General features: G+C 42.9%; 1 protein-coding gene across 4 annotated transcripts in view; it reads right to left on the bottom strand.

Moving 5' to 3' along the window:
- The window catches only part of RNLS (renalase, FAD dependent amine oxidase), a 318,654-nt gene that overhangs the window by 20,825 nt on the left and 272,871 nt on the right, over nucleotides 1-24,958 (bottom strand). The window contains exons 7-8 of one of the 4 annotated variants that reach the window (XR_013961612.1): nucleotides 4,140-4,231; nucleotides 3,655-4,006 (exon numbers count right to left, since the gene is read on the bottom strand). Coding sequence is in view for 1 of the 4 variants with exons in the window: in XM_080687541.1 (XP_080543667.1) it covers nucleotides 9,050-9,094 (45 nt within the window). In the remaining 3 variants the exon portion in view is untranslated. Of the gene's footprint in view, nucleotides 1-2,743; nucleotides 4,007-4,139; nucleotides 4,232-9,036; nucleotides 9,095-24,958 lie in introns of those variants that run through there. The other 3 variants (XR_013961614.1, XM_080687541.1, XR_013961613.1) reach the window with 3 other exon arrangements.

The raw sequence follows: 24,958 nt of genomic DNA, 5'->3' as shown, positions 1-24,958 counted from the left end.
GGCAAGAATTTTTAAAACATGCAATACCTGACCTCTTTTCCCTTAGATTGTCAAATAAAAAAAAATGACAACAGCCAACAATAGCTGTTTGGTGTGAATGAATCAAAATTAGACCTTTTTGGCTGTTGTTGTTAGATTGGCAATATATATATATATATATATATATACATATATATATATATATATATATATATACTATATATATTTGGTGTGCTGCAGAATTTTAGTAATTAGTTTATGTGTGCCATGGGATGAAAAAGGTTGAAAATTGTTGCCCTAGGGCACAGGAGTGGGATGAACCTCTCCAGAACCATACATGCTAGAAATGTGTAGAAAGATGGTTTACCAATAGAAAATCAGAAAGAAGGGGATAAAACACACACACACACACACACACACACACACACACACACACACACACACCACATTAAAAAATGCCCAGGTGCCCACCATCCTTTTTCAGAGCTGAATTTCTCTACCAGAAAATATATACTACTCTAGAACACTATGTTCCTGTGTCCCCTCTGCCTCGGAAGCAGGCAGAGAAAGGTGTGGTATGTGGCTAGCTGCCCAGGCATTGATTAGGGTAACCAAGATGGCCTCTGGGCATGCTAGTATGGTCCAGTAGGCCTGGAGACAAAAGTAACTAAGAGAAGAGTGGTCCCAGTTAGGGGGATGGGTGGGAGAGAGCAAGATCTGTTCTGGGGGAAAACAGATAGATTTTTAAACATCCACTTGGGGTGGTTATTAAACAAGCCTTTTTAGAACACTTCTAAGGGCAGCTTTGTGCTACACCCTGCTGGGCTGCCCTCTGAAAATGTGACATTAAGAGATAACACCCGCTGTTCCCAGTGACTAGGAAATAAGAATGAGGTGGCAAACTGCATCAAACATGCAGAACGGTCAGGAACAGGAGTGATGTGGGTGGCGCTGAGCTTATTAGAGGTCTTCTGAAAGGGTATGGATTCATATATTTTTTTCAGGTGTCACTTTTTCATCAGTTGGGTAAAAATATTAAGAAGATCTGGGATTTATGTTCCAACACTTTTAAAAATATATATATATATCTTTACTGATTTCAGAGAGGACGGAAGAGGCAGAGGAGAGAGAGAGAGAGAGAAAGAGAGAGAGAGAGAGAGAGAGAGAGACATCAATGATGAGAGAGAATCATCAATCGGCTGCCCTTTGCGCACCCCCCTCCTGATTGAGCCCGTAACCTGGGCATGTGCCCTGACCAGGAATTGAACCGTGACCTCCTGGTTCAGAAGTTGACACTCAACCACTGAGCCACACCAGCTGGACTGTTCCAACACTTTCAATAAAAAAGAAAGATAATGAAACCCAAAGAAATATCTTGTCTTCCTAAAGGTGTAAAGTGATCCTCATTCTATGAGTGTTATTAGATATAAGGAACCTTTGATTCCGAGCAGGGGATCCTGGTACTCATAACTGGATAATAGAATTAGTTACAGGTGATCCAGGAAAATAAAACAGAGGACCTCAGCTAGAAAGAGAAACCCAAGTTGTGGAGCAGCTGGGGGTGGGGGAGTGTAAAGCACTTAGAGATCAAATAAAAATTCTTGTGACTTTTCTAAACTCAGAAATTTAGTTCAGTTTGATGTTAGAGAACTCATTGCATTCAAATTAAAAAATAAAAAGAGGAGAAAAAAGAAAAAAGATACCCTATTTTCTGATTTCCTGAACTGTGATTCTTGCCAGATAGCTGGGATCCAGGGGCTAATTGATGCCACCTGAAATGGATGCCCAGACCACATGTGGCCAGCTCTCAGCACAGACTGAGGGCAACACCTTCTCCAACCTGAAGCGGATGTTGGCCAAAGCAACCAGCCCTGTGCCTGTGAAAATATAAGTTAAGTATGGCATATGGGATTAGAGAGGAATCACAGAACCTCAGACATTTCCAAGAAAAATGAATACTAGAAGGCCGGGGCTTGGATGCTCTGCATCTCGTTAAGCCCCCTTTTCCACAATGGTGGGCGGGCTGCTGGGGACGTGGGCTCCAGATGGGAAGCATGCTTTCCCAGGGTTTTGTTCTATTCTCCAGGCTCCTCTTAGGCACCAGAAGTTCTCCTTTCCTGGCATGAGCAGGGATTTGGAGCTCGGGTGTCCCATTCGCTCTTTGGTCAGTTTGGACACCTGCCTGGGCCCTGGGATATTTGAAAAGGTCAATGGGAACCATCTGTTAAGATAGGCTATGCCCAACCAGGCTTGGTCCCATCTCTGCCCCTGGATCGCTGGTGTGGCCCCAATTGACCCCTCCCTCCTCAACTCTCCCACTCTGCCCTCTCTGAACATGGCTGCCAGATTTGCCTTCTTAAATTACCATTTAATGTGGTAAACTCTGGTCTTGAAAGTCAGCAAAGACTCCCCTTTGTTTTCAAGAGAGCTTTTGAATATCTCCATCTCAGGCAGACGAGTGTCCTTCAGATACTCTGCTTGAGCCTCCCTCCAAACCTTTGCCAATCTTTTCCCCTGGTCTGGAATGTTCCCTTTGCACCAGTTCCTGCTCCCCTCTCCCCAACCTGTCCCTCCCAAACCACTCCAGCTCTCAGGGAATACCGTCAACAGACTGATTATGTCATAGAGCATCTACTCTTGGATGGTTAATTGTGTCCTTTTTCTCTTTTTCATTTTAGCACATTTTTATACACGTCTGTTGATGAGACTATCCATTTATTTCTCTCTTGTATCTCCCAGAGGGATGATTACATCGTAGATATTTAATAATTATTTATTGAATAAATGAATACATAACTAAATGATATTATAGTGCTAAAAACATTCTTGTTGTTTGAGTAAGACATAGGTTAGAAAAATTACAACCTAGCCCCATCCTTTCTATTTCCAAATCTGAATTTGACCTACTAGTTGGTTGGTGTCTCCTCTCTACCAGTTGTTTTAATCTGCAACAAGAAAAGATACTAGAAACATCTTTCATCAGCAGAATATTCCTACGGTCTGTCCTCTACTTGGAAACCTGTAACAATTTTCTTATTGATCCCACATTAATAACAAACTGGCCCCCGGACTTCTCTGGTCCCCTGGCTCTTGCTTTTATCAGCTGGTTCCCATCTCATTGTACTTCCTGGTTCCAACCTCATTTTCAGGGAAGGGCTGATGAGCCAGCCTTTGCCGCTTCCTTCTCCCTGTCTGATGGCTGCTTTCCCTGCCTCCTGGGCACAGAGCTAGGGCCTTCTGAAGTTTTATCTTTAAAGCCATGTAAAAGCTCCTCTTTAGCTGGAGTACCAAAAGCGGGGGAAAACAGAAATCTGATTTACCATTCAGTGCTTGTGACTTGTTGAGATTAAAAAAATAAACAAAAGCAGGCATATTTGAAGCACAAAAAACACATCAATTACTTCCAGCTTGTGCTATTTCCTTTTGAACTCTCATCTTGTGAATGTTGCTGTCTCCCTGCCTCTGAGCGCCTTTGCCCCCTTCTGGGTCTGAGCCCACACCACCAGGGGATCTCCGCCAGGGAACAGGAAGCCAGGGAAAGTACGGCCTTCCCTGAGCCCAGCTGGTGCCCTGATGGTTCAGCAAACCCAGCTTGCCATTCCCTCTCTGCTGAACAAGCTGGCACCCCGCCTGAATGTGGCAGATCAGGGTCAAGGGTGGATGGAGTGTCCTGACCTTTCATGGTGCCCAAGCAGCAAAAGCCCTGATTCGCAGGTGAGAGGCTGAAAGCCCAGGAAGAGAACAGTGCTGTGACAGCAATTCATATGCATGAGCAGAGGCTGGGATGCACCCCCAGGTCTCATTCACCCTGGGCTATCCCTTGTTTTAAAATCTGCTTTCCTTTGCTTGGAGTCAGTCAGCTCCAAGGCGAAGTGGAGCATTATGGGATCTCTGGATGGTTAGGGTCAAATCTTCAGGTGTGATTCAGCCCAGGGACTGCTGAAGTCAAATGCTGCATTCTCTGAACTTCGCTGGGACTTCAGCCTCATGGCCATGACGGTGCCCAACTAGCAGTGGAGTTGCCCATCTGTGAGAAATACAGAGATCAAAAGAATGTTATGTTAAAAGGGATCTGAGAAATCAGTCTTCCTTAGATAGATGTGAAATCCTTCTTGAATTTTCTTATTCATTCATCCTGCAAATATTTATTTAATGCTTACTATGTCCAAGCATCTGAGGTCCCAGTGTTGGCTTGTAGCAGAGCTGGGACCAGAACTCAAAGCTTCTCATGCCTGTCCCAGTATTGCCTTCCCTACAAAATATAATAAGCCAGCATTTTAATGAATTACTTGACCATTTGTCCAGCACTAACTAAATTCCAGGAACTGTGCACAAGTGTTTGACATCATTATCTCAGCCATTTTTTAAATACCATACTAGAGGCCTGGTGCACAAAATCCATACATAGGTAGGGTCCCTAGGCTTGGCTGGCAATCAGGGCTGATCGGGTCCTTCCAGCTGCCGACCTGGGCCTCCCTTCCCTGGCTGCTGGCTGCCAACCGGGGCCTCTCTTTGCCAGCTGCCAGCTGGGGCCTTTCTTCATTCCGTGCCACCCCCTGGTGGTCAACGCACGTCATAGCAAGCGATCAAACTCCTGGTCTCCTGGTTGAACTCCTGAGGGTACACTTTGCATATTAGCCTTTTATATATATAGATTGAAGGACATATGATGAAGAAACTGAGACCCAGAGAAGATGCACGCAGTGTTGGGATCCTGCTGGCAAGTGGCAGAGTTAGGACTGGGTTGGAAGTCCATCTGACTGCAAAGTCCAGGCTCTTCTCACCATGTACATTGGCTTCTCAATTGCTCCCAAGACTTAATGCTCAAACCAGGCTGATCTTACTCCCCACTGAGGGGCTCTACGCCTTTTTACCACCAAACCTTTGTAAATGCAGTTCCCCTGCTAGGTATGTCTTTCTTTCTTCCTGTCTACTTATGAATTCCCACTGGTTCCTCAGGGCTCACTCCTTGATTAGCTCGTACCTCAGGAATGCTTAGAGATGATGAAATCTGTCCACCAGAGTTTAACTTAGCTGAGCTCGCTGTTTAGAGAGCCATCATTCCTTCAAATGCATTTTATTTTATCAGGTTTAACTGACATCTCAGGCCAGACTGGCAAACAGTCCAACTACATAAATGCTTATCATTGGCTCTTTAGAAAAAGAACGGAGACCTTGACCTGTCTTCTTTTCTCTTGTCTGGAATAAATTGCTCCTTGCCTGGGGGATGGTTATTGGCTATTATCCAGCCAAGTCAGGGAATGATCTGAATAATCAGATATTCTGATGAATAGAGTTACATTACATGGATCATCAGCTTTCAAGGAATTAGAATGAAATACACTTAACACAGATACTGTACTAAGCATAATGTCATCTGCTTGCTGGGCTTTGCTGCTGATCCGTGAGCACCAATTTCTCCTTGACAGGAGCTGAGGTGTTATGGAAAGAACACTAGAAACCAGGCAACTCTCCACTAACCTGCTAAGTGATTTTGAGGCATCCAACCTTTCCTATTTCCTCCTCTACAAAACAAGCATGTTGGATTAGATTCCGTCTGGTATGCATGTTGCATGTATGCCATGATTTTCTACTCCCGGGCCCATGTCATACATCACTAATCAATTGAGGCATTTTTTTCCTTTGATCCCTGATAGCCTCAGGATCCTCCTAGACCCAGTGTTCCAACAGCAACCCTCAGTGGATTGGAGTTGGCACATGAAATGAAATCTATCTGCTATCATTGAGCTAGATGATCTCCAGGGCCCCAGATTTTATGAGTTGCCTGAAGCAAGCACACACTAGATAGAAAACTGGATGATGGGTAGTTTGTAGTATTATCAAGCACTGAGCATTTGACCCCTCAACTGAGGGTTTTTTTTCCACCCTCTCCCCCTTCGATTCACTGACACCCAGGCTAATGTGGCTACTGAAAACTCTGGCAGGAATCATATCTAAAATCCTGGGTGGGTAAGTCCAAGTGAACGGTGACAAGGGAGATCTGGTCAGCTTGGCTCTATGCCTAAACCCAACTCAGCTGTTAACTTCTCTTTGAAGCCCTCCTGATAGAAAGAGGAGAAAATAAGCTCACATTTGAGTTGCCTTAGCCTACAGCATTAGGCTTGGGTGTGTCATTCTATGTTGTGGTTAGTGGAATGTGAAATACAACCTCCTAGTGGATTATAAGCCCCTTGGGGTCAGGGTGGAAGTTCTAGTGATCTTTTGGATTCACAGCCTGATTCCACAGCTAACAGTCTGCTTAACATCTGACAAATTACTTAATCTCTCCTGCTTCAGTTCTTAACTTATTAAGCAAGGGTTTGTCCTGCGCATCAAATGACATCATTGATATAAGTGCTTAAAAGACCACCTGGTATATTGTTATTGTTTTATCAGTATTATAAAGTCACAGCCTAGCACCATGCTTGATGCTAATGTACTTTGATTTAGTTTTCACCAGTAAATGACTATCAGATATGAGCATCCACTTTGGAGGGACTGATCCAAGAACAATCAGGGTGATGAATATGATGGGATCAGTCCACAAGATGGTGGGGAACTGGACAGGGCAGAGTTAGTACAAAGGGTCTGGACCCATCTGCCTCTAAAGCCACCAGGAACTGCTGATGGGAGTCACATGGCAAGGGAGGAAGTTACACTCAGTTTCCTGGGCTCAGGATATTTTTAGTCTTTTAACTAGTCTTCCATTTTTTGAAGCATATTCACAAATCATGAAAGTATTTTTGTGAGAGCATATTATTTTACTCTCAATGTGTCCTCAAACAAATTTGTGGGCTCAAGGTCAAGGCAGTATCACCCCTATGATTAATGAGGAGAGGGTAAGTCCCAGAAAGGTTATGAGACTTGCCTAAGGACACACAGCTTGGGAGGGGTGAAGCCTGGGCTAAGACTTCCAACTCCACAATCTCACCCACTCCCTGTCTTTCCTGTCCTCTTCAGAAATATATTCTAGTTTTAGGTTTCCCTGCAGTTTTTTTTTTGTGTGTTTTTTTTTTAAAACAGCATCAAGAAAAAACAATTTTTATTAACTCGTTAATATAAACAATGATCTGATAAGAGACTTTTATCTTCCTCAAATCCTCCAACCCTATGTTAAATGTTAGATTTATTTTGTGGTATAAGAAATCATAAACGTAGAAATGAGCAAAATATTCCCACAAAAGGAGTCTGTAAAGCATGCCTGGACGTGACTGTGGAACAAGAGACAGGAAGAGCATATAATGCTTAATGAAACATGTAAGGGGACAGATCTGGGCTTTTATTCGAAACACGATTTTTATTTTGCTGCCAAATAAAAGAAAACAAGTATGAAACAGGCACAAACCACTGCTGGACGTGTTTCCCTAAAGACTTGGACATAATGTAAAACCAGGAGTTTATAGGTTGCCCTTTGAAAAAAAAGACAGGAATATATACCTTCTGAATAGACATGACTTTTGGTTTTCTTTTCCATGGGGGGGATAAATTTGCAAGGAACCATTATCAATTCATCCCTCCTTCCTCCTGGAGACCAGAGCATGCACTAAACCCATTTTCCAAAATTGCCCCCCACCTTGCCCGGAAATGAGTGGGCCTGAGTCACCATGCTTGCGCACTAGAGAGCCCCACTATGGCTTCAGCTAAATAAGGTGATCTGACCTCAAGGGGAACCATGGGCTGGCTAAGCCAGTCAGACCCCTTCTTTAGATGCTTTAAATCTCAAAGAGGAGGATTCAGTTGGTGTAAATACATGAGTGGGGAGAACACGGAGATTGGGTCTAAGAACTGATCTGGGCCATGCCCAAACTGAACACTCAGAGAAAAAAGGCAAGGCGAGAAAGAGAAAAGTGAAGTAGATACAAAAAAGGTAGTGAAGGCATAAAAAGATATAAGAAAGACTATATAGATCTTGAAAAATAGAGGATCTGCTTTATAAGCCCCAGATTCCACCACTAGTCCATGAGGTTTGGCTGGACTCCTCACCCTAAGATGCTATAAGATACCACCAGGTCTTGGGAGAGTGTGAGCACTCTATTTGTTGGATAAATTGTTGATTAAGTAATCCTCCTTCCTTGGCTACTTCAAGTAGATTTTTGTTTCTTATATCCAAAGGGGCTTTGATCAGTATCATACAACTTTCTCTAGCTGACATATTATGGGTTGGTGGTTCATTTCAGTGATCAGGCAAGGTTTTTATTAATCCTCCCCCAAGAATATGTTTTATTGATTTGAGAGAGAGAGAGAGAGACAGAGAGAGAGAGAGAGAGAGAGAGAGAGAGAGAGAGAGAAAGAGAAACATTGATGTGAGAGAGAAACATCAATCGGGCCTCCTGTACACACCCCCACTGGGGATCAAAACTGCAACCCAGGTATGTGCCCTGACCAGGAATTGAACCCAAAATCTGTTGGTGTATGGGATAACTCTCCAACTAACTGAACCACCTGGCCAGGCTATCATCCTTTTTGATTATCATCCCCTCATCCCTCACATGCTTAGTAGCAAAGTCTCAGATGGAAGTCTTCCAACCATTTGACTGGCTTTATTTGATAGAGATCTAGCAATTTTATTTTCTATTTTAGCTTCAAAATTTGGGAAAGTAATTCCATGATTAAAATCATCCCTTTTTGTCTCTTTTTAACATATAATCCAAATAGCACAAAGCATTTATTGAGCACTTATTTTATGCCAGTAACTAGTGTGTTCCATGCATTATCTCTAATTCTCAACCAACCCCATGAGATTGGACATATTATTATCCCTATTTATAGATTAAGAAGCCAAGCCTTGGATACCTGATATGTATCTTACTGGAAACTTCAATTACTAAATTGTCATTGGTTTGCTTTATGCTACAAAAGGAAGTATGTGCAATATGAGTTAAATGCCATCTGTGGGAACATTTGGGTTTAATTTTCATCTCTCTCACAGTTAGAAAAATCAATTCTGTTTCTTCACCCAACAAATCAGGTATCCCAATACCTGCCTCCTACTACATCAATGATGATACCTCCTCCTGAGTATACACACATGCTCCCCAAAAATAAAACATTATTCACCTTAGTTTTTACATTACAGATTCTTAGAGGTCAGCCAGCAAGAACAGATCCTCCAAACCTGGTAGAGAAGAAAATATCCAAATTTGTTACTTTATTGAGCCAGCAAATATTAATAGTTAAAGGTTCAATAACACTCTTCTATCTTCTCAGTTCCATACTCATTAAATAGTAGAAGTGTTCTATTATCCCTCTTGGACTAGCATAACAAAATACCACAGACTGGGTGGCTCAGACAATAGACATTTATTTCTCACCATTCTGAAGGCTAGAAAGTTTAAGATCAAAGCACCAGCTGATTTGATTCCTGGTAAAGGCTACTTCCTGGCCTGAAGATGGCCACTTCTTGTTGTGTCTTCATGGTAGAGAGATAGAAATCTCTCTCCCTTCCTCTTCTTATAAAGCCACTGATCCATCACGAGGGTCCCAACTTCATGACCTCATTTAACTGTAGCTACCTCCCAAATCACATCTCTAAATACTATCACATTGGGGATTAGGTATTAAACATATGAGTTGCAGAGGGCATAACTAAGTCCATAGCAATTGTACTTTAAAAGAACCAGGACCAATATAGGGTTGCTAACATCATTTTATTAAATAACTAAAGGCCTGGTGCATGAAATTCGTGTATGGGGGGGGGGTGGTTTGTGTCCCTCAGCCCATCCTGCACCCTCTCCAATATGGGACCCCTCGAGGGATGTCCGACTGCCCATTTAGGCCTGATCCCAGTAGGATCTGGCCTAAACGGGCAGTCGGACATCCCTCTCACAATCCGGGACTGCTGGCTCCCAACTGCTTGCCTGCCTGCCTTCCTGATTGCCCCTAACCGCTTCTGCCTGCCAGCCTGATCACCCCCTAACCACTCCCCTGCCAGCCTGATTGATGCCTAACTGCTCCCTTGCCAGCCTGTTTGCCCCTAACTTCCCTCCCCTGCAGACCTGGTCACCCCTAACTGCCTTCCCCTGCAGGCCTGGTCCCCCCCCACTCGCAACTCCTCTCCCCTGCAGGCCTGGGTTTCCCCCAACTGCCCTTCCCTGTAGGCCCGGTCGCCCCCAACTTCCCTCCTCTGCTGTCCTGGTCACCCCTAACTGTCCTCCCCTACAGGCTTGATCACCCCCAACTGCCCTCCCTTGCAGGCCTGGTCCCTCCCAACTGCCCTCCCCTGCTGGCCATCTTGTGGTGGCCATCTTGTGTCCACATGGGGGCAGCCATCTTTGGCCACATGGGGGCAGCCATCTTGTGTGTTGGAGTGATGGTCAATTTGCATATTACTCTTTTATTAGATAGGATAGAGGCCTGGTACATGGGTAGGGGCCAGCTGGTTTGCCCTGAAGGGAGTCCCGGATCAGGGTGGGGGTTCCCTTGGGGCATGGGGTGGCCTGGGAGAGGGGCCTGTGGTGGTTTGTAGGCCAGCCATGCCCCCTGGCAACCCAAGTGGAGGACCTAGTATCTGGGATTTATTTATCTTCTACAATTGAAACTTTGTAGCCTTGAGTGGAGGCCTAGGCCAGCCAGAGTGTGCTGAAAGCTTGGCTTCCTCCATTGCTGGGGAAACCCAAGCCTCCTGCTCTCTCTGTGGCTGCAGCCATCTTGGTTGGGTTAATTTGCATACTTGCTCCTGATTGGCTGGTGGGTGTGGCTTGTGGGTGTAGCAGAGTGATAGTTAATTTGCATATTACTCTTTTATTAGATAGGATAATTAAGTAAAATTAATTAAAGTTGATTGTTTAACAAAAAATAGAGACTAAAGTAAGGTTCTTTAACTAAAATGCTATGTAAAATACTTACACCAGTATCTTAATTATTTTCATCTCATTATGGACTGATAAAACTTTGTGATGAAATGAATTTTGTAAACCATTGCTATTGAAAGGTTTTGTATGAGTTTACAATTAAAGAGACAGAAAATGTGCTTTGTTTCTAAAAAATGTTTTTGGGTTGGACTAACTTGTACACAAATTACTAAATCATTATGTTGGACATTTTATTTTTTCTGCAGACAACAGTATGGCATTTTCCACCTTCTAATATATTGCATCTTAAGTTTTGAGATTCTTCTCCCCCAAAACAAGTTGAGGAAAGCAGTAGAATTGTACACAAATTTTCCTAGTTTTTGAAATGTTGGGGTTCTGCTCTGGGGCATTGCTTAGAGTCAAGGAAATTGGGAACATCCAATCATTGATGAACATTACAATTTAAATGTGTTTCTTCAGCCCAAAGTCAAGGACTTCAAAGTGGCCAATATTAGCTCTTTATTGATGCATGGTTCATACAGTCCTTTGTTTTCCAGTGTACAATGTTAATTTCAATATTTGATGAACAACTAGGCTCAGAGGTGTGAACCATTGCAATGAATGTCTATCCACCTAACCATGTGCCTCTGGAGGTAGCTGAAGAGGAATTTCAGCTATCTGAGCCTCATGTGGTTTCAGCTCCAGCTGGGACTTCAAATCATGTTTCCAGAACACAAAGAACACTTGATAAAGTCAGAGAGAAATATTTTTCGAAAATATGTCACCAGGCTGCTTGGGAGTGATTTAACAGAACCATCCTAGAGGGTATGAATTTAACCTTTGATCTCTGAAATGAAGGTCAGCAAATTTGTTTTTACTGTACATCTCTTATAATCAACTCAATGTCTGGGTAATCAGTTTTTAAAGAAGACACTCTGTTTGCAGATAAGTGATACTTTCATCCCCCAATTTTTAGCCACATAATCCTCGCTTTTCTGAATCAAATTCTACTGCACATTGCAACTTTGTGTGTGTGTGTGAGAAGAATCTCAAAATTTAAGATGCACTATATATACGGGAAGAAGAAAAATCCCATACTGTTATCTGCAGAAAAAATAAAATGTCCAACAAAATGTTTTAGTTATTTTTTCCTTCTAGGAGATGAACATGAAAAGATACTGGTTTTTGTCTCTCAGTTCACCTGAAACCTTCTTACTAATTCATTTTAAATCAGGGTTGGCAAAGTACAGCCCACGGGCTAAATCCCACCCACTGTTTATTTTTGTAAATAAAGTTTTATTGGAACAACCATGCTTATTCATGTAGCTATTGTCTCTAGCTGTCTTCAATGCTATAATGACAGAATTGAGTACAGTAGTTACAACAGAAACTGTATGTCCCACAAAACCTAAAATATTTACTATCTGGGTCTTTACACAAAATGTTTGCCAACTACTTTAAATCCAAAAAAAGCTTGGAGTGGTGACATTGGGAAAATATATTCGGGGTCCAGATATAAACATGGGGGTAAATAAGGATGGATAATGGTTGTAATCCAAATATTCACGTTGCAGAAACAGAGCCTTACAATAACATCAAGCTGATGAAAAGAACAATAGTTGGGGGTGCATTGTAATGAGATCTGGACAAAGTAACTGAATTTATTTCTCTGATTCTCCAGCAGCCCATCTAATACAAATAGGCTATGGTGGAGATGAACCCAGCATCTTCAGCTAATGTCAGCCCTTTGGGAATAAGAGTTCCTTCTCTGCAGCAGATGTGTGGCTCAAAGTTCATGGCGAGTGCACTCCCAGGGAGAGCACAGCATGTGTTGTTCTGTGAGGGGACCAGCCCTGGCCTGTCAGTGGAATAGCTAATTTCATTAAAGGACATGGAGACACAGTGGGGGTGGAAGCCTAGGCTAGAATTTGGAAAAACCAGTTTTAACCATTTCTGGGCATGGCTTAATTTACTTTTTATATATTAATGATTCTGTTTAAAAAATGCCTACAAAATTTAAACCAAAAGAATGAAATGCAGTCTGTAGCAGGCCTTGCCAGTCATCCCTCATGGACGGCTGCCAGAAGCTGATACACAAAGGAGATCATTGCATGCATGGTTATTTCAGTCGTGGACACACGTCATCCCTTGAAATTGCTCTACTCCAAGGATTCCAAATTCTAACCTCCGTATTCCTGTCTCAGAAGTTAAGTGCATAGGCTGGCGAGGGTAGGCTCCCTCAACTCCCATCTCCAACCCCACTGCCAGGTATTCATCCTGGGTCTGGATTTTTCATCTCTCTTGGAAGAAGAGTAGAGATCCACCTCTGGGCCTGTGCATTGTCATATTTCCTACTTTCTTTGGGACACTGCTTTGTCATCTTAGATTATTCCTCTCTACCAACTTTCCATTTTCCTAACAAGCATGCTTGGGTCTCACTTGTCCTAAAATGATAAAAACTCAAAAAATAGAAATACCAACATCCTTTCTTTGACTCTGCTCTTCTCTTTTGCTACTTTCCTAGCTTTTTTTCCAGTTCACTATCCATTAGCAGGGATAAGACAAGGCTATGAGAACATACCACTTCTACATCTCAGCAGCTTGACAAGAATTTATTTCTTCTTGATGCAATGGCCACAGAAGAGCAGGTGAGCCTCTTCGAGAGTAATTATTCTCTTAGACAGGGACTCAGCAATAAGGGGCTTCAACCTGTGGTTGTGTCATCTGAGTAACGAGGCCTTTTCCATGACCACCGTAGCAGGAAGAGCGAGAGAGAAAAATCAGGCAGGGGCTTTTCATGGCCTCTGTCCAGAAGTGACCCACTTCACATTCCACTAAAAAACCATTACCGGCCTCCTCCCAAGTGCAAGGACACTGAGAAGTACCATCTTCCACATGCCAGGAAGGGCAGCAGAACCAGACATTGGTGAATATAATAATGCTTTTCACAGCAACCAAACTTCTGTACAGAGGTTCCCACACTCTATCTCCACCTCCTCTTGCTGACTCACTGTCCATCCAACCCATATCTTCTAAAATCTGGCCTTTATCACCATCAGTCCACAAAAATTCCTGTTGGTTTTTAAAAACATATTTTTCTTACAATGGCCTTCTAGTCTGTCTAACCATATTTTGTCTGCTATTACCTCCTTGGTTTCTTTGTAAAACTGACCTACACTTCAATCCCTTCTTCCTCGATGCTCTTCTTTGTTTGCATGACAGCATTTGCAGCATTTTCTAGTTTGTCCATGCATCTTTTCTCAGCCTCCTTCCCTACTTTCTCTTCCTCTCCCTCCTGCTCCGTGTAGGGAGTCCAGGCAGCTCAGACTCTTCTCTGCTCTCTCTCCGTGCTCTCCCTTGGGCTAACAGCCCCCTGCGTACCCCACTCTTTTGATCATGTCCTTTCCACGCTCCAGTCCATTTTACATGTTTGTGAGAGCAACCTTTTCACAGCATATCTCTACCAGTAATAATATCACAGACCCACTTCAGAAGTCTTCCGTAGCTCCTTGCCTATAAAACCAAGTCCAAATTCATCATTCACACATTTAAGGTCAGCTTCATTACAACTTTAATTATTTATTATTTTCAGTTATAAATTTCTTTTTCCAGTTATGAAAATCCTACCCATTCTTTGAGACATCCCAAATAATAATAGCTAGCATTTATTAAGCTGCTATTATATGCCAGCACTGTTCTAATACTTATTGAGATTATTCCATTGATTTCTCATGAGAAGTCTGTGAGATCCATATAAATATTATTATCCCTATTTTAAAAATATGGTAATTTATTTCAGAGAGGAAGGAGAGGGAGAGATAGAAACATCAATGATGAGAGAGAATCATTGATCGGCTGCCTCCTGCATGCCCCATACTGGGGATTGAGCCCACAACCCTGGCATGTGCCCTGACTGGCATGTGCCCTGACTGGCATGTGCCCTGACTGGGAATTGAACCGCAACCTCCTGGTTCCTAAGTTGACACTCAACCACTGAGCCATGCCAGCCAGGCTTATTATTTCTATTTTAAAGATGAGCAAATCTAGGCTAAGTACATTGCCCAAGATCATATAACCAGTAGGTGATAGAGCTAGGATTCACATCCTGGCAGTTTAATTCCTATGTGTTCCAAGAAATTATTTATTTATTTATTTTTAAATATATTTTATTGATATTTTACAGAGAGGAAGGGAGAGGGATAGAGAGCTAGAAACACTGATGATAGAGAAACATTGATCAGCTGCCTCCTGCACACTTCCCACTGGGGATGTGCCCGCAACCAAGGTACATGCCCTTGACCGGAATCGAACCCGGGACCCTTCAGTCTGCAGGCCGACGCTCTATCCACTGAGCCAAACTGGTTTTGGCGAAATTTTTTATTTTTATTTCTTAACTATCATCTCCTTCCTGAAGTCTTTTCTGATCCTAGCTCCTTTTCCTCCATTTGCTGCCCCACTTCCACCCCACCCTCACTGACTGCAGTCTCTCCCTGCTTTGTATCATATAGTATTTTCCTTATAACTCTAAGTCACTTCTCATATGTTGATATAGGCCTTGTTATGATGAGAAGGCACTTAATATTTATTGAAATTTACTATTAATTTTATAATCATTTATGTACTTGTTTTGTGTGTTTTTTTATTCTTTTTTTGAGGTTTTGTGTTTTTATTTAATTTTTTTAAATTTCTTTATTGATTAAGGTATTACATATGTGTCCTTATTCCCCCATTACCCCCCACCTCCCATTCATGCCCCCACCCCCCTGTTGTCTGTGTCCATTGATTAGGCTTATATGCATGCATATAAGTCCTTTGGTTGATCTCTCCCCCTTACCCCCACCATCCCCTACCTTCCCTGAGGTTTGACATTCTGATTGACGTTTCTCTGTCTCTGGATCTATTTTTGTTCATCAGTTTATGTTGTTCATTATATTCCACAAATGAGTGAGATCATGTGATATTTATCTTTCTCTGCCTGGCTTATTTCACTGAGCATAATGCTGTCCATCTCCATCCATGTTGTTGCAAATGGTAAGAACTCCTTTTTTACCACAGCGTAGTATTCCACTGTGTAGATGTGCCACAGTTTTTTCATCCACTCATCTGCTGATGGGCACTTAGGCTGTTTCCAAATCTTAGCTATGGTGAATTGTGCCGCTATGAACATAGGGGTGCATATATCCTTTCTGATTCATTTTTCTAGTTTCTTGGGATATATTCCTAGAAGTGGGATCACTGGGTCAAATGGGAGTTCCATTTTTAGTTTTTTGAGGAAACTCCATACTGTTCTGCACAGTGGCTGCACCAGTCTGCATTCCCACCAGCAGTGCACGAGGGTTCCTTTTTCTCCGCATCCATCCTCGCCAGCACTTGTCATTTGTTGATTTGTTGATGATAGCCATTCTGACAGGTGTGAGATGGTACCTCATTGTTGTTTTGATTTGCATCTCTGATGATTAGTGACTTTGAGCAGGTTTTCATGTCTCTTGGCCTTCCTTCTGTCTTCTTTCGAAAAGTGTCTATTTAGATCAGTAGTCCATTTTTTGATTGGGTTGTTTATCTTCTTTTTGTTAAGCTGCATGAGTTCCCTGTAAATGTTGGAGATTAAACCCTTATCATTGATATCATTGGCAAATATGTTCTCCCATGCAGTGGGCTTTCTTATTGTTTTATTGGTGGTCTCCTTTGCTGTGCAAAAGCTTTTTATTTTGATGTAGTCCCATTTGTTTATTTTCTCTTTAGTTTCAATTGCCCTAGGAGCAGTATCAGTGAAGAAATTGCTTCGGCATATGTCAGAGATTTTTCTGCCTGTGGATGCCTCTAGTATTTTTATGGTTTCCCGTCATATGTTTAAGTCCTTGATCCATTTTGAGTTTATTTTTGTGTATGTAAGTTGGTGGTCTAGTTTCATTTTTTGCATATATCTGTCCAATTTTCCCAACACCATTTATTGAAGAGACTGTCTTGACTCCATTGTATGTTCATGCCTCCTTTGTCAAATATTAATTGAGCATAGTGGTTTGGGTCAATTTCTGGGTTCTCTATTCTATTCCATTGATCTATATGTCTGTTCTTGTGCCAATACCAGGCAGTTTTGAGAACAATGGCTTTGTAATACAGCTTGATATCTGGTATTGAGATCCCGCCTACCTTGTTCTTCTTTCTCAGGATTGCTGCAGCTTTTCAGGGTCTTTTTTTATTCCATTTATGTACTTGTTTTTACCTTCCTCTCTTGTCTCTATGGGATCATATACTGGAGGGTGGGTGTATAAATCCCCTTTTTGTATTTCTGGTGGCACCCATCACAGCAAGTGATAGTGGCAGTGGATGGAGGGCTTGACTACTGGCAAATAAGTAGGTTGAGATGAATCCTAGTAGCTACAAATGTGAAGATTCCAAAATCAAGTCCTGGGCAGACAGGAATGGACTGGGATCCAGGAGACCGGCTGTAGCTCTGCTCTGTCTGCAAGTACCAGAAAGTGTGTCTCAAACAGAATTAAATAATAAATAGGTTGTATTTCGACCTGCCTGTAAGCAGCTCCGGGATGGAGGCAGGAGCTTGAAGGATGTCACAGGATTTTTTCCCTTTCCTCTCTCAGCGGCTAGGCTCCTTCTATGCTGATTTGGTTCTTCCACGGCCTTCACATTTGCAAGATGTAAATCTTCATCTATATCCTCGGTTGTAAGTTGTCTTCACTTCCTTTCAGTGTCAAAGACTAGGAGGGAAAAGTTGACACTGCTTTTAATCACTCAGCCAGGACTCAGGGCCAGCTGTCCGTGGATTTGGTTAGCTTGACCTGAGTCAAGTGCCCATCTCCATGTGCCTGGACTGAACCTGAACCACCAGAGAAAGTCCAAGAGAAGAATAGCCACTAGATAGCTGCCTCAAACAGATGACCACCATACCCATGTGCACAGAGAGGTGGCTTTTAACAATCAAATTCTCTGCTTCCCACCTTCTCCCTTCATTTCCTTCCTGTTCACTCTCCCTCCTTCTTTTTCTCATGTCTTCTCTCCTTGTTATTCCTACTTCTTAAAGTAGGCTTCTCACTCCCAATACATTTTTGTGGTGATCTAATTCATGTCCACTTGGTGACCTGATCATTGACTTCGGAGGTGGCCAGTGTGCCGGCTGCTGCAAGACTGAATGGGGCAGGGCCCTGAGGAAGAGCGGTGGGGTCATCTTTCAATCCAGTTATCCCTTCCTGGTGTACAAGGGGGCTTCACGACCTTCTAGAATCCGTGTTCCAGCATTTCTAAGTCCCAGGCTTGGGTAGACTCTATTCCAGGTGTCACCATCATGTATGACATGCTGAAGAGAGACAATAGTAATAACAACGGCTAATATTAAAGGAGCACCTACTATGTGTCAGGCACTGTGACCAGCACTGTAGATGCTCCAGTTTCATGTCCCCCTCACTGGGGTCCAGAGAGGGTAAGCAGCGTGTCCGGTGCGTCACTGGAAGGCAGTGGCAGAGCCAGATTTCCAGCTGACGCCTGCCTGGCCGCACGCCCCTTGCTCTTTACCCCTTGGCCCCTCCACGCCACCTCCACAGCTGACAGGCTCCATAGGACTGCAGCCTGCAAGCAATTAGCAAAAGTACCTCTCCAGCAAATCCAAGAAACAATCCAATCTGTGAAAGGGGAGGGGAAAGCCATCTTAAAAGAGAAGATTTTTTCCCTCCACAGCTGGTTGAGGGGGAGCAGTTTGCCACAGGCTGCTGAGGGCAAGGAAGGGGCGGAATGCTCACTGACTGTTCATTCTCGCAATTGTTTTTCTATGACATTGAGCTCACACTCCGGGGAAAACGCAGGGCCTGCACCGAAATGTCGTCCAAAGCCATTCAGCCAGGGCTTTGAAAGAAGCTTTGTTGGTGAAAACCTCTTTGCTGTCTTGACTCTCCCTGGGCAGAGGGCTGTCTGATAAAATACAGGAGAGCCAGTTCCATTTGAATTTCAGATAAACAGCGCAACTCTTATTTCAGTATAAGTGTGTCCCATGCAATATTTGGGACATACTTATACTAAAACATGATTCATTGTTTATCTGAAATTCAGATGGAACCGGGCGTCCCGTATCTTTATTTCACGGAATCTGGCAACTCTGTCTGGGCTTCGGGGAGCAGCCTGACCCCTCTGCCTTGCTGCCCAACCGGACTCCAGTGGGTCATGCCATTCTCGTCAAGGAAGCAGAATCAGAGGGTGCATTCTGGAAGCTGCATGCTTCTGCCTACGCTATCTTGTTCCTTTAAGAAAACCTTGTTTTAAAAACGATGTGCGCTTTGCAAATACTAATAATAATGGTAATTGTAATCCCATCTGGATCTGGGAAAAGTCTTGAGGGTTTTGGGGGAATTCACTTCCCACTAAAGTTCCTGGAAACTGATCACTGCAATTTGTATTTAACACAGAGCAGCAAGAGCCACTGCCAGCGAGAGCATCCCACGGATGAAGTGGGGCAGAGCCCTGACCTCCCTGGAGTGGAGGCCTCTTCTTGGGGATTTGGGTTGAATTCCAAGCTCCTCAGGACCAAGTGGCAGAAGAGGACAGGGTGCGGGGGAGGGAAGTGGGAGGATGGAGAAGGAAAAGAGGGCAGGAGGGGGAGGAGGCTTCAGGGTAAATGCAACATCGTTCCTCCCTTGCAGGGTGCCCTGCTTCCCTCTGAGTCTGAGAGCACATTCTTGGCATTGACACTCTCCTACTTGGACCCTGCTCTTTCCTTGCTCCCTGGCACAGTGAACTTGGCCATGTGCTGCAGTAATGGGCCATGCCGGGGAGGGCCCCATCGAATCAGCAGCAGGCCAGCTGTCTCCTCAAAAGGGAAGACACCCTGGGAGGGCGAGTATTTGCCAAGCAACTAAGTGTCCCCATGTTTCCAGGTGTTTAGTATATGTTTGTGGGTGTGCACAGCTGGGAATACAAGACCCTATTGTGTTCTGCACTCTAAAGCTGGCCCAGGGCCTAGTAGCCAGGGTGAGTCACAATTCACTCGACTCAACACATTTTTATTGAGCTTCTAAGTCTGACGCCCTCTGCTCTGCTTATAGGAAATGTGAAGATAAGACTGATTCCCGCTCTGAATGGACTTCAAATCTAATAAGAGACAAGGCAAAGAGACAGCAACATAATATGCAGGGCAGGGAAAGTCTCCTCTGAGGGGTGAAAGCCAAGTTTTGGGGGTGTTCATGAGAGAGTGAGAACACTGGCTTAGAGGAGAGATCAGAAAAGATGTAATAGAGGAGGTGGCATTCAAGATGAAACTTGTAGGATGGGTGAGGTTTCACTCAGGACCTATTTGACCACTGGTGTTTTATTGTGTTTGATGTAGAAATAAATCCATTCCTAACAGATCCAAAATGAATTCCACTGATGGTCACACCAGGGGTAATATTCAAAGCAGACAAGCAATGGCCAATTTTACAATAATGCCTCCTTATCTTGGAGTAGCCTCAGTTTTATCAATGACTGCCATGGACAGCGAAAGCAACACACACATGCCAGATCCTGTGTTGTGTGGTTTACATATAACATCTTATTCAATTCCAATGAATGGCAGCTTCCTGGATCATATTATCATCTCAATTGCAAGATTAACAATATAGGAGAGTCCATTTATACAAGTCCTCCTTATCCGCCCAGCCACCAGATTTAAGCATTCTTCCGCTGGGGTCATAAAGCAATTAGTCTACTTTTTTTTCCCCTGCTCATTTTTTAAATTGATATACATTTGTTATCAATATGTAGATCCAGTAAAAGTGATTAATATGGACTAATATATGACCAATGTTGATCTTTAAGTAGTATATTTATGTGATTCTTGCTACTGAGCACTTGTATTAAGTTAAATGTTTAACTAGATATGGCAAGGTTTCTAAAATATCTTGTGCAAACTGTGGTATAAGATTGTTTGAACATGGCTGGCTTTTGCTTAGTCGTGTCATAAAGTTCCGGAGAAAAAAAGGCCCTGGCTCCCTTAAGGAAGAGGTGGTGGGCTTGGCATCTTGTACATACTGTTGGCATAGTCCTCAGCATAGAAACTTCTTTCCAAGTCAAGGAAGTCTTAATAAAAGAGGCAGAGCTCCGAGCTGACTTTATGAGGTCCTGAGTAACCATTTCCTGATTTTTTTAAACAAAAAGGGTCACAGGAAAACACTATTATATAGTTCAGCTTTCTTATTGGCCAATCTTCAAGGGATTAGAAGGTTTTTTTTAACCTGCCTGCAAAAGGAAGTGATGTCCCTGAAAGTAGCTCTCTGGGCACTAAGAGGAGGAGGTACCTAGATAAATGGTTGCCTTCTGTCAGGAGGGCTCAGCACAGATGCTGGTCAGAGAGATAGTGGTGCAAGTGAGGGCTCCACCAAGAGCTCAGGCAACTTACTTCCCGTTTCCATTTCCCCTTCCAGCAAATACATCATGCTGCTCTTTCACAGCACTGAGAGGAAAATTCATTATCCCACTAATAAGTAGTAAGCACCTCCCATGTGCCAGCCCTCTGCAAATAAAACAGACAGCCCAGCCTTGATGGAGTGATAACCGAGAGGATGTCGGTAGAGTCAACCACAAGGAGTCCATACATGCCGGGAGGGAGGCTTTTGTCCCAAGTATGAGAAGTTCAAGCTTCTATAAACACCCATCTCCCAGGCTTCTTTCTTTCGGTAGGGCCTCTACAGCTGAAGCACTGATAAGTAGGGTACCACTTAGGAGTTCTGAAGTTTAGGTCCACTCCCAGAATGAGCTTTCCTCAGGCTCATCCTGAAAGTAAGATGGAGAGGGGCAGAGTGGTCACTGACAATGTTTATGAGGGAAATGTCCTCAAATGAAATTTCTAAGGTCAGAAATCTTTTTTTCCCTTTCCTATGTTGATATACTTGTTATGTATACAAATATGTCAGTAGCTTACAAGTGGTTAAGTCATGTATGTGGATACTTTAACAAAGAGCTTTTTTCTTTTTTTAATTTTTTTAAATATATTTTATTGATTTTTTACAGAGAGGAAGGGAGAGGGATAGTGTGTTAGAAACATCGATGAGAGAGAAACATCGATCAGCTGCCTCTTGCACACCCCCTACTGGGGATGTGCATGCAACCAAGGTACATGCCCTTGACTGGAATTGAACCTGGGACCCTTCAGTCCGCAGGCTGACGCTCTATCCACTGAGCCAAACCGGTCAGGGCAGAGTTTTTTTCTTTTGTTCTTTCTTTGATCTTTCTTTCTTTCTTTCTTTCTTTCTTTCTTTCTTTCTTTCTTTCTTTCTTTCTTTCTTTCTTCCTTTCTTCCTTCCTTTCTTTCTTTCCTGCTCTCTCTCTGTTTCCCCCTTTCCCTCTCCCTCCCTCCTTTCCTTAATACAAAAAGCATAAAAAATATATCTTGTACTCTGAAAAGCCCAACTAGTTTATCTACAAAGGATCTATCATAACTAAGACTCCTCTATCTACTACAGAAATGGCTGTCATGGGCCTATTAGAAATTAATCAACGTCTCAGTCAATCAACAGAAAATGTCACTGTAGTGTTGTATTATTTGTGGTGATAATGTTTATGTAGTTGCTATCTGATTTTATGGCATAAAACACATTATTTCCTCTTAAATACTGGTGTTCAAAGTTACCTTGAGACTTCAGAAAGGATCTTTTAAGACATTTCTCCCAAGTGTGGGCTATAAAAAAGTAGCAGAGAATGATGCTTTTTGTGTATTGCAAATTTAGCTGCCATATGGCATAAATCAGAATGTATTTCTAATATCTATCAACAAACAAATTGATCAGTCAACCAACAGTTATTGAGTATGTGCTTTGTGTAAGAATCCATGTTGAATCCTGAGGGAGTTCTCTCCCAAATTTAAGTAAACAAATATTAGATAGAATTTTTCCCTTTGGGAACCATGAGGTTGAGGAGATGACAAAAATTTAATTAAAAATTCAAAGCCAAGTGACAGCTGTTCCCCCTGAAAAATGCCAAAAGGGAGCATATAAGGAAGGCTTTGTGAGAAAAGTGGTTTTTCAAACACAGGTAGGGTTAGGTAATTCATTTTCTAAAACGTGTATAATGACACTAGGGACAAATGTCTTCCTAGCAGTTTCAGCTGCTATGTGGTACAAAGCAAACTGCATTTCTCGTTTTTATCAGCTAACAAATTCATCAGTCAACAAACATTCCGTGAATATGTGCTTTGTAGAAGAACCAAAGCTGGATCTTTTAAATTTGTGTTTTTAATTTTGGAACTTAATGTATTTCAGAACACATGTGCTAGATATTTGAGGATAGATTTTTCAACCTCTGTAATGTTCTGGGAAAAGTTGAGCCCAACGTCCAAGAGCCTCAGACTATGCATTTGGCACCCCCAGGGCTAGATTTGAAAGTCCAAAGTGTAAAAATCATGGCATTCTGATGAGCCTTTCTTCACTGATGAGAACTTTACCTCTGAGTGAAAGAGAAGTTGAACCCTGGCCAGAGTGGCTCGGTTGGTTGGGTGTTGTACCCTGTCCAAAAGGTTGTCGAGGTTGCCCGTTCGATTCCCATTCAGGGTGTGTTCCCAGTAGGGGGTGTGCAGGAGGCAGCCAATCTCACATCTATGTTTCTCTCTCTCTCTCTCTCTCTCTCTCTCTCTCATTCTCTCTCTCCTTCTCCCCCATTCTCTCGCTAAAAATCAATAAAAAATGTTTTTTTTGAAAGTTGAGGCTAGGAGGCTGATGAATTTTTCAGGGACTACTTTCTTAAACTTTAAAGCAAGCCAAGTAAGTCCCCTGCATCGGACAGTAGGATTCCTTTGGTTCAGAAGGAACTCATGTACCTGGCAATTCCCAAAGTGAAATTGCTCCTTGTTCATTTCCAGGTCCACTGGACCTGGGCCATGAAAGAGTTTTGGCTCATTAGGAACAACAGATTATTGGGCTCACTGTGGATCCACCCATGTTTTATGAGGCTGGGAGTGGGTTACACAAAGTGCCACCGAGTGAGAAAGGAAGATGTTTGGAAATATTTTTCTGCTTGAAGCTCTGAGACTGCAAGGGTTTTCTTAGTCCTGCGGAATTCCTCTAGCTGCCTGGGGATTTCTAGGTTTCTAAGAAGCCTGAGGTAGCTGTTAACCTAATACACAGTTAAAGGCAGCCAAGACAGCCTTCCTATGCCAGCTGTGTGGTAGGATGTCTTCTTAAAAGGCTCTTAAAAATCAGGCATGTAAGGGAATCCTTCTTTCCTGAACTGGGGCCTCTGAAACTGGGTCAGTGGTTCTCATCCGCATCTTCCTGCTTGCTTTGCTGAAGCACAGTGTAGGCAAATAAATATCAATGAATTGCTTAATGATTTTCATAAGGCTCCATATTTTCAAGGCAAGGGGCTCTCCCGAAATGTTTGATCTACTCCATATGAATCTGTTTGCCAAATGGCCAGCACATGTCGAGGCCTGCCGTCCTCTGGGTCACAGGAAGATGTCTTTGATGGGTTAACCGCAGAGTAACTGAACTCTTTTTCAAGTTCCTTTCAAAGGTTCCTTTGTCCTGCTGTGGATCTTGCCACTTGGATCAGATCAGAAGAAGATTGCTCCTGGCAAAGGGTTCTCGTTCATTCTCCCTCTGATCTGGGTTTGGTCCCTGGGTAATGCCGTCTGTAGTCTGGTGTCCCAAAGGTTAAAGTTTAAGCACCAGTCAGTTATGACAAAATTACACAAACTCTAGATGGACCACTCATTCTTTTCCAGCACTCTCTCCCCAGCTCACACCTGAATGAATTTTCTCAATGTCAAATGAAGTCGTCATCGTTCTCAACCATCTTGGGAAGACTGGTCTAGCTATTAACAGAACCTTTTGGCAGCTGCCTTCGGTAGGATATTACTGCTTTGGAAATGGCCTTCCATGTTCTTCTATAGTTTTGTCCACTCTTTTCCTAGGCTGGTAGCTGCATAGAAATATTTAGCCATTAACTGTCTTGATACTTTGCAAATATAGAGTAAAATGGTGACTTGGTTTGGCTTGTTTCTACAGATTTTGATACATACTCAACTCACAGTACAATGGGTGAAACAAACATACATAGATATTATCAAATTGAGAGGGCAAATCAAAGAAATAAAGGGGGACAAAAAAGGCAATTCTGATAGTCGCCAGCATGTGGTCATTGAGGATCAACATCTTATACTTTGTTATTTTCTATAAAAATTACGCCTGTTGTAAACAAAGCTTAAGTGTTAATCC

Source organism: Plecotus auritus, assembly GCF_963455305.1.
Source record: "Plecotus auritus genome assembly, chromosome: 9".
NCBI classification, from domain to species: domain Eukaryota; kingdom Metazoa; phylum Chordata; class Mammalia; order Chiroptera; family Vespertilionidae; genus Plecotus; species Plecotus auritus.
The sequence above is the reverse complement of the archived record's forward strand: the minus strand, read 5'-3'. Positions and strand labels throughout refer to the sequence as shown.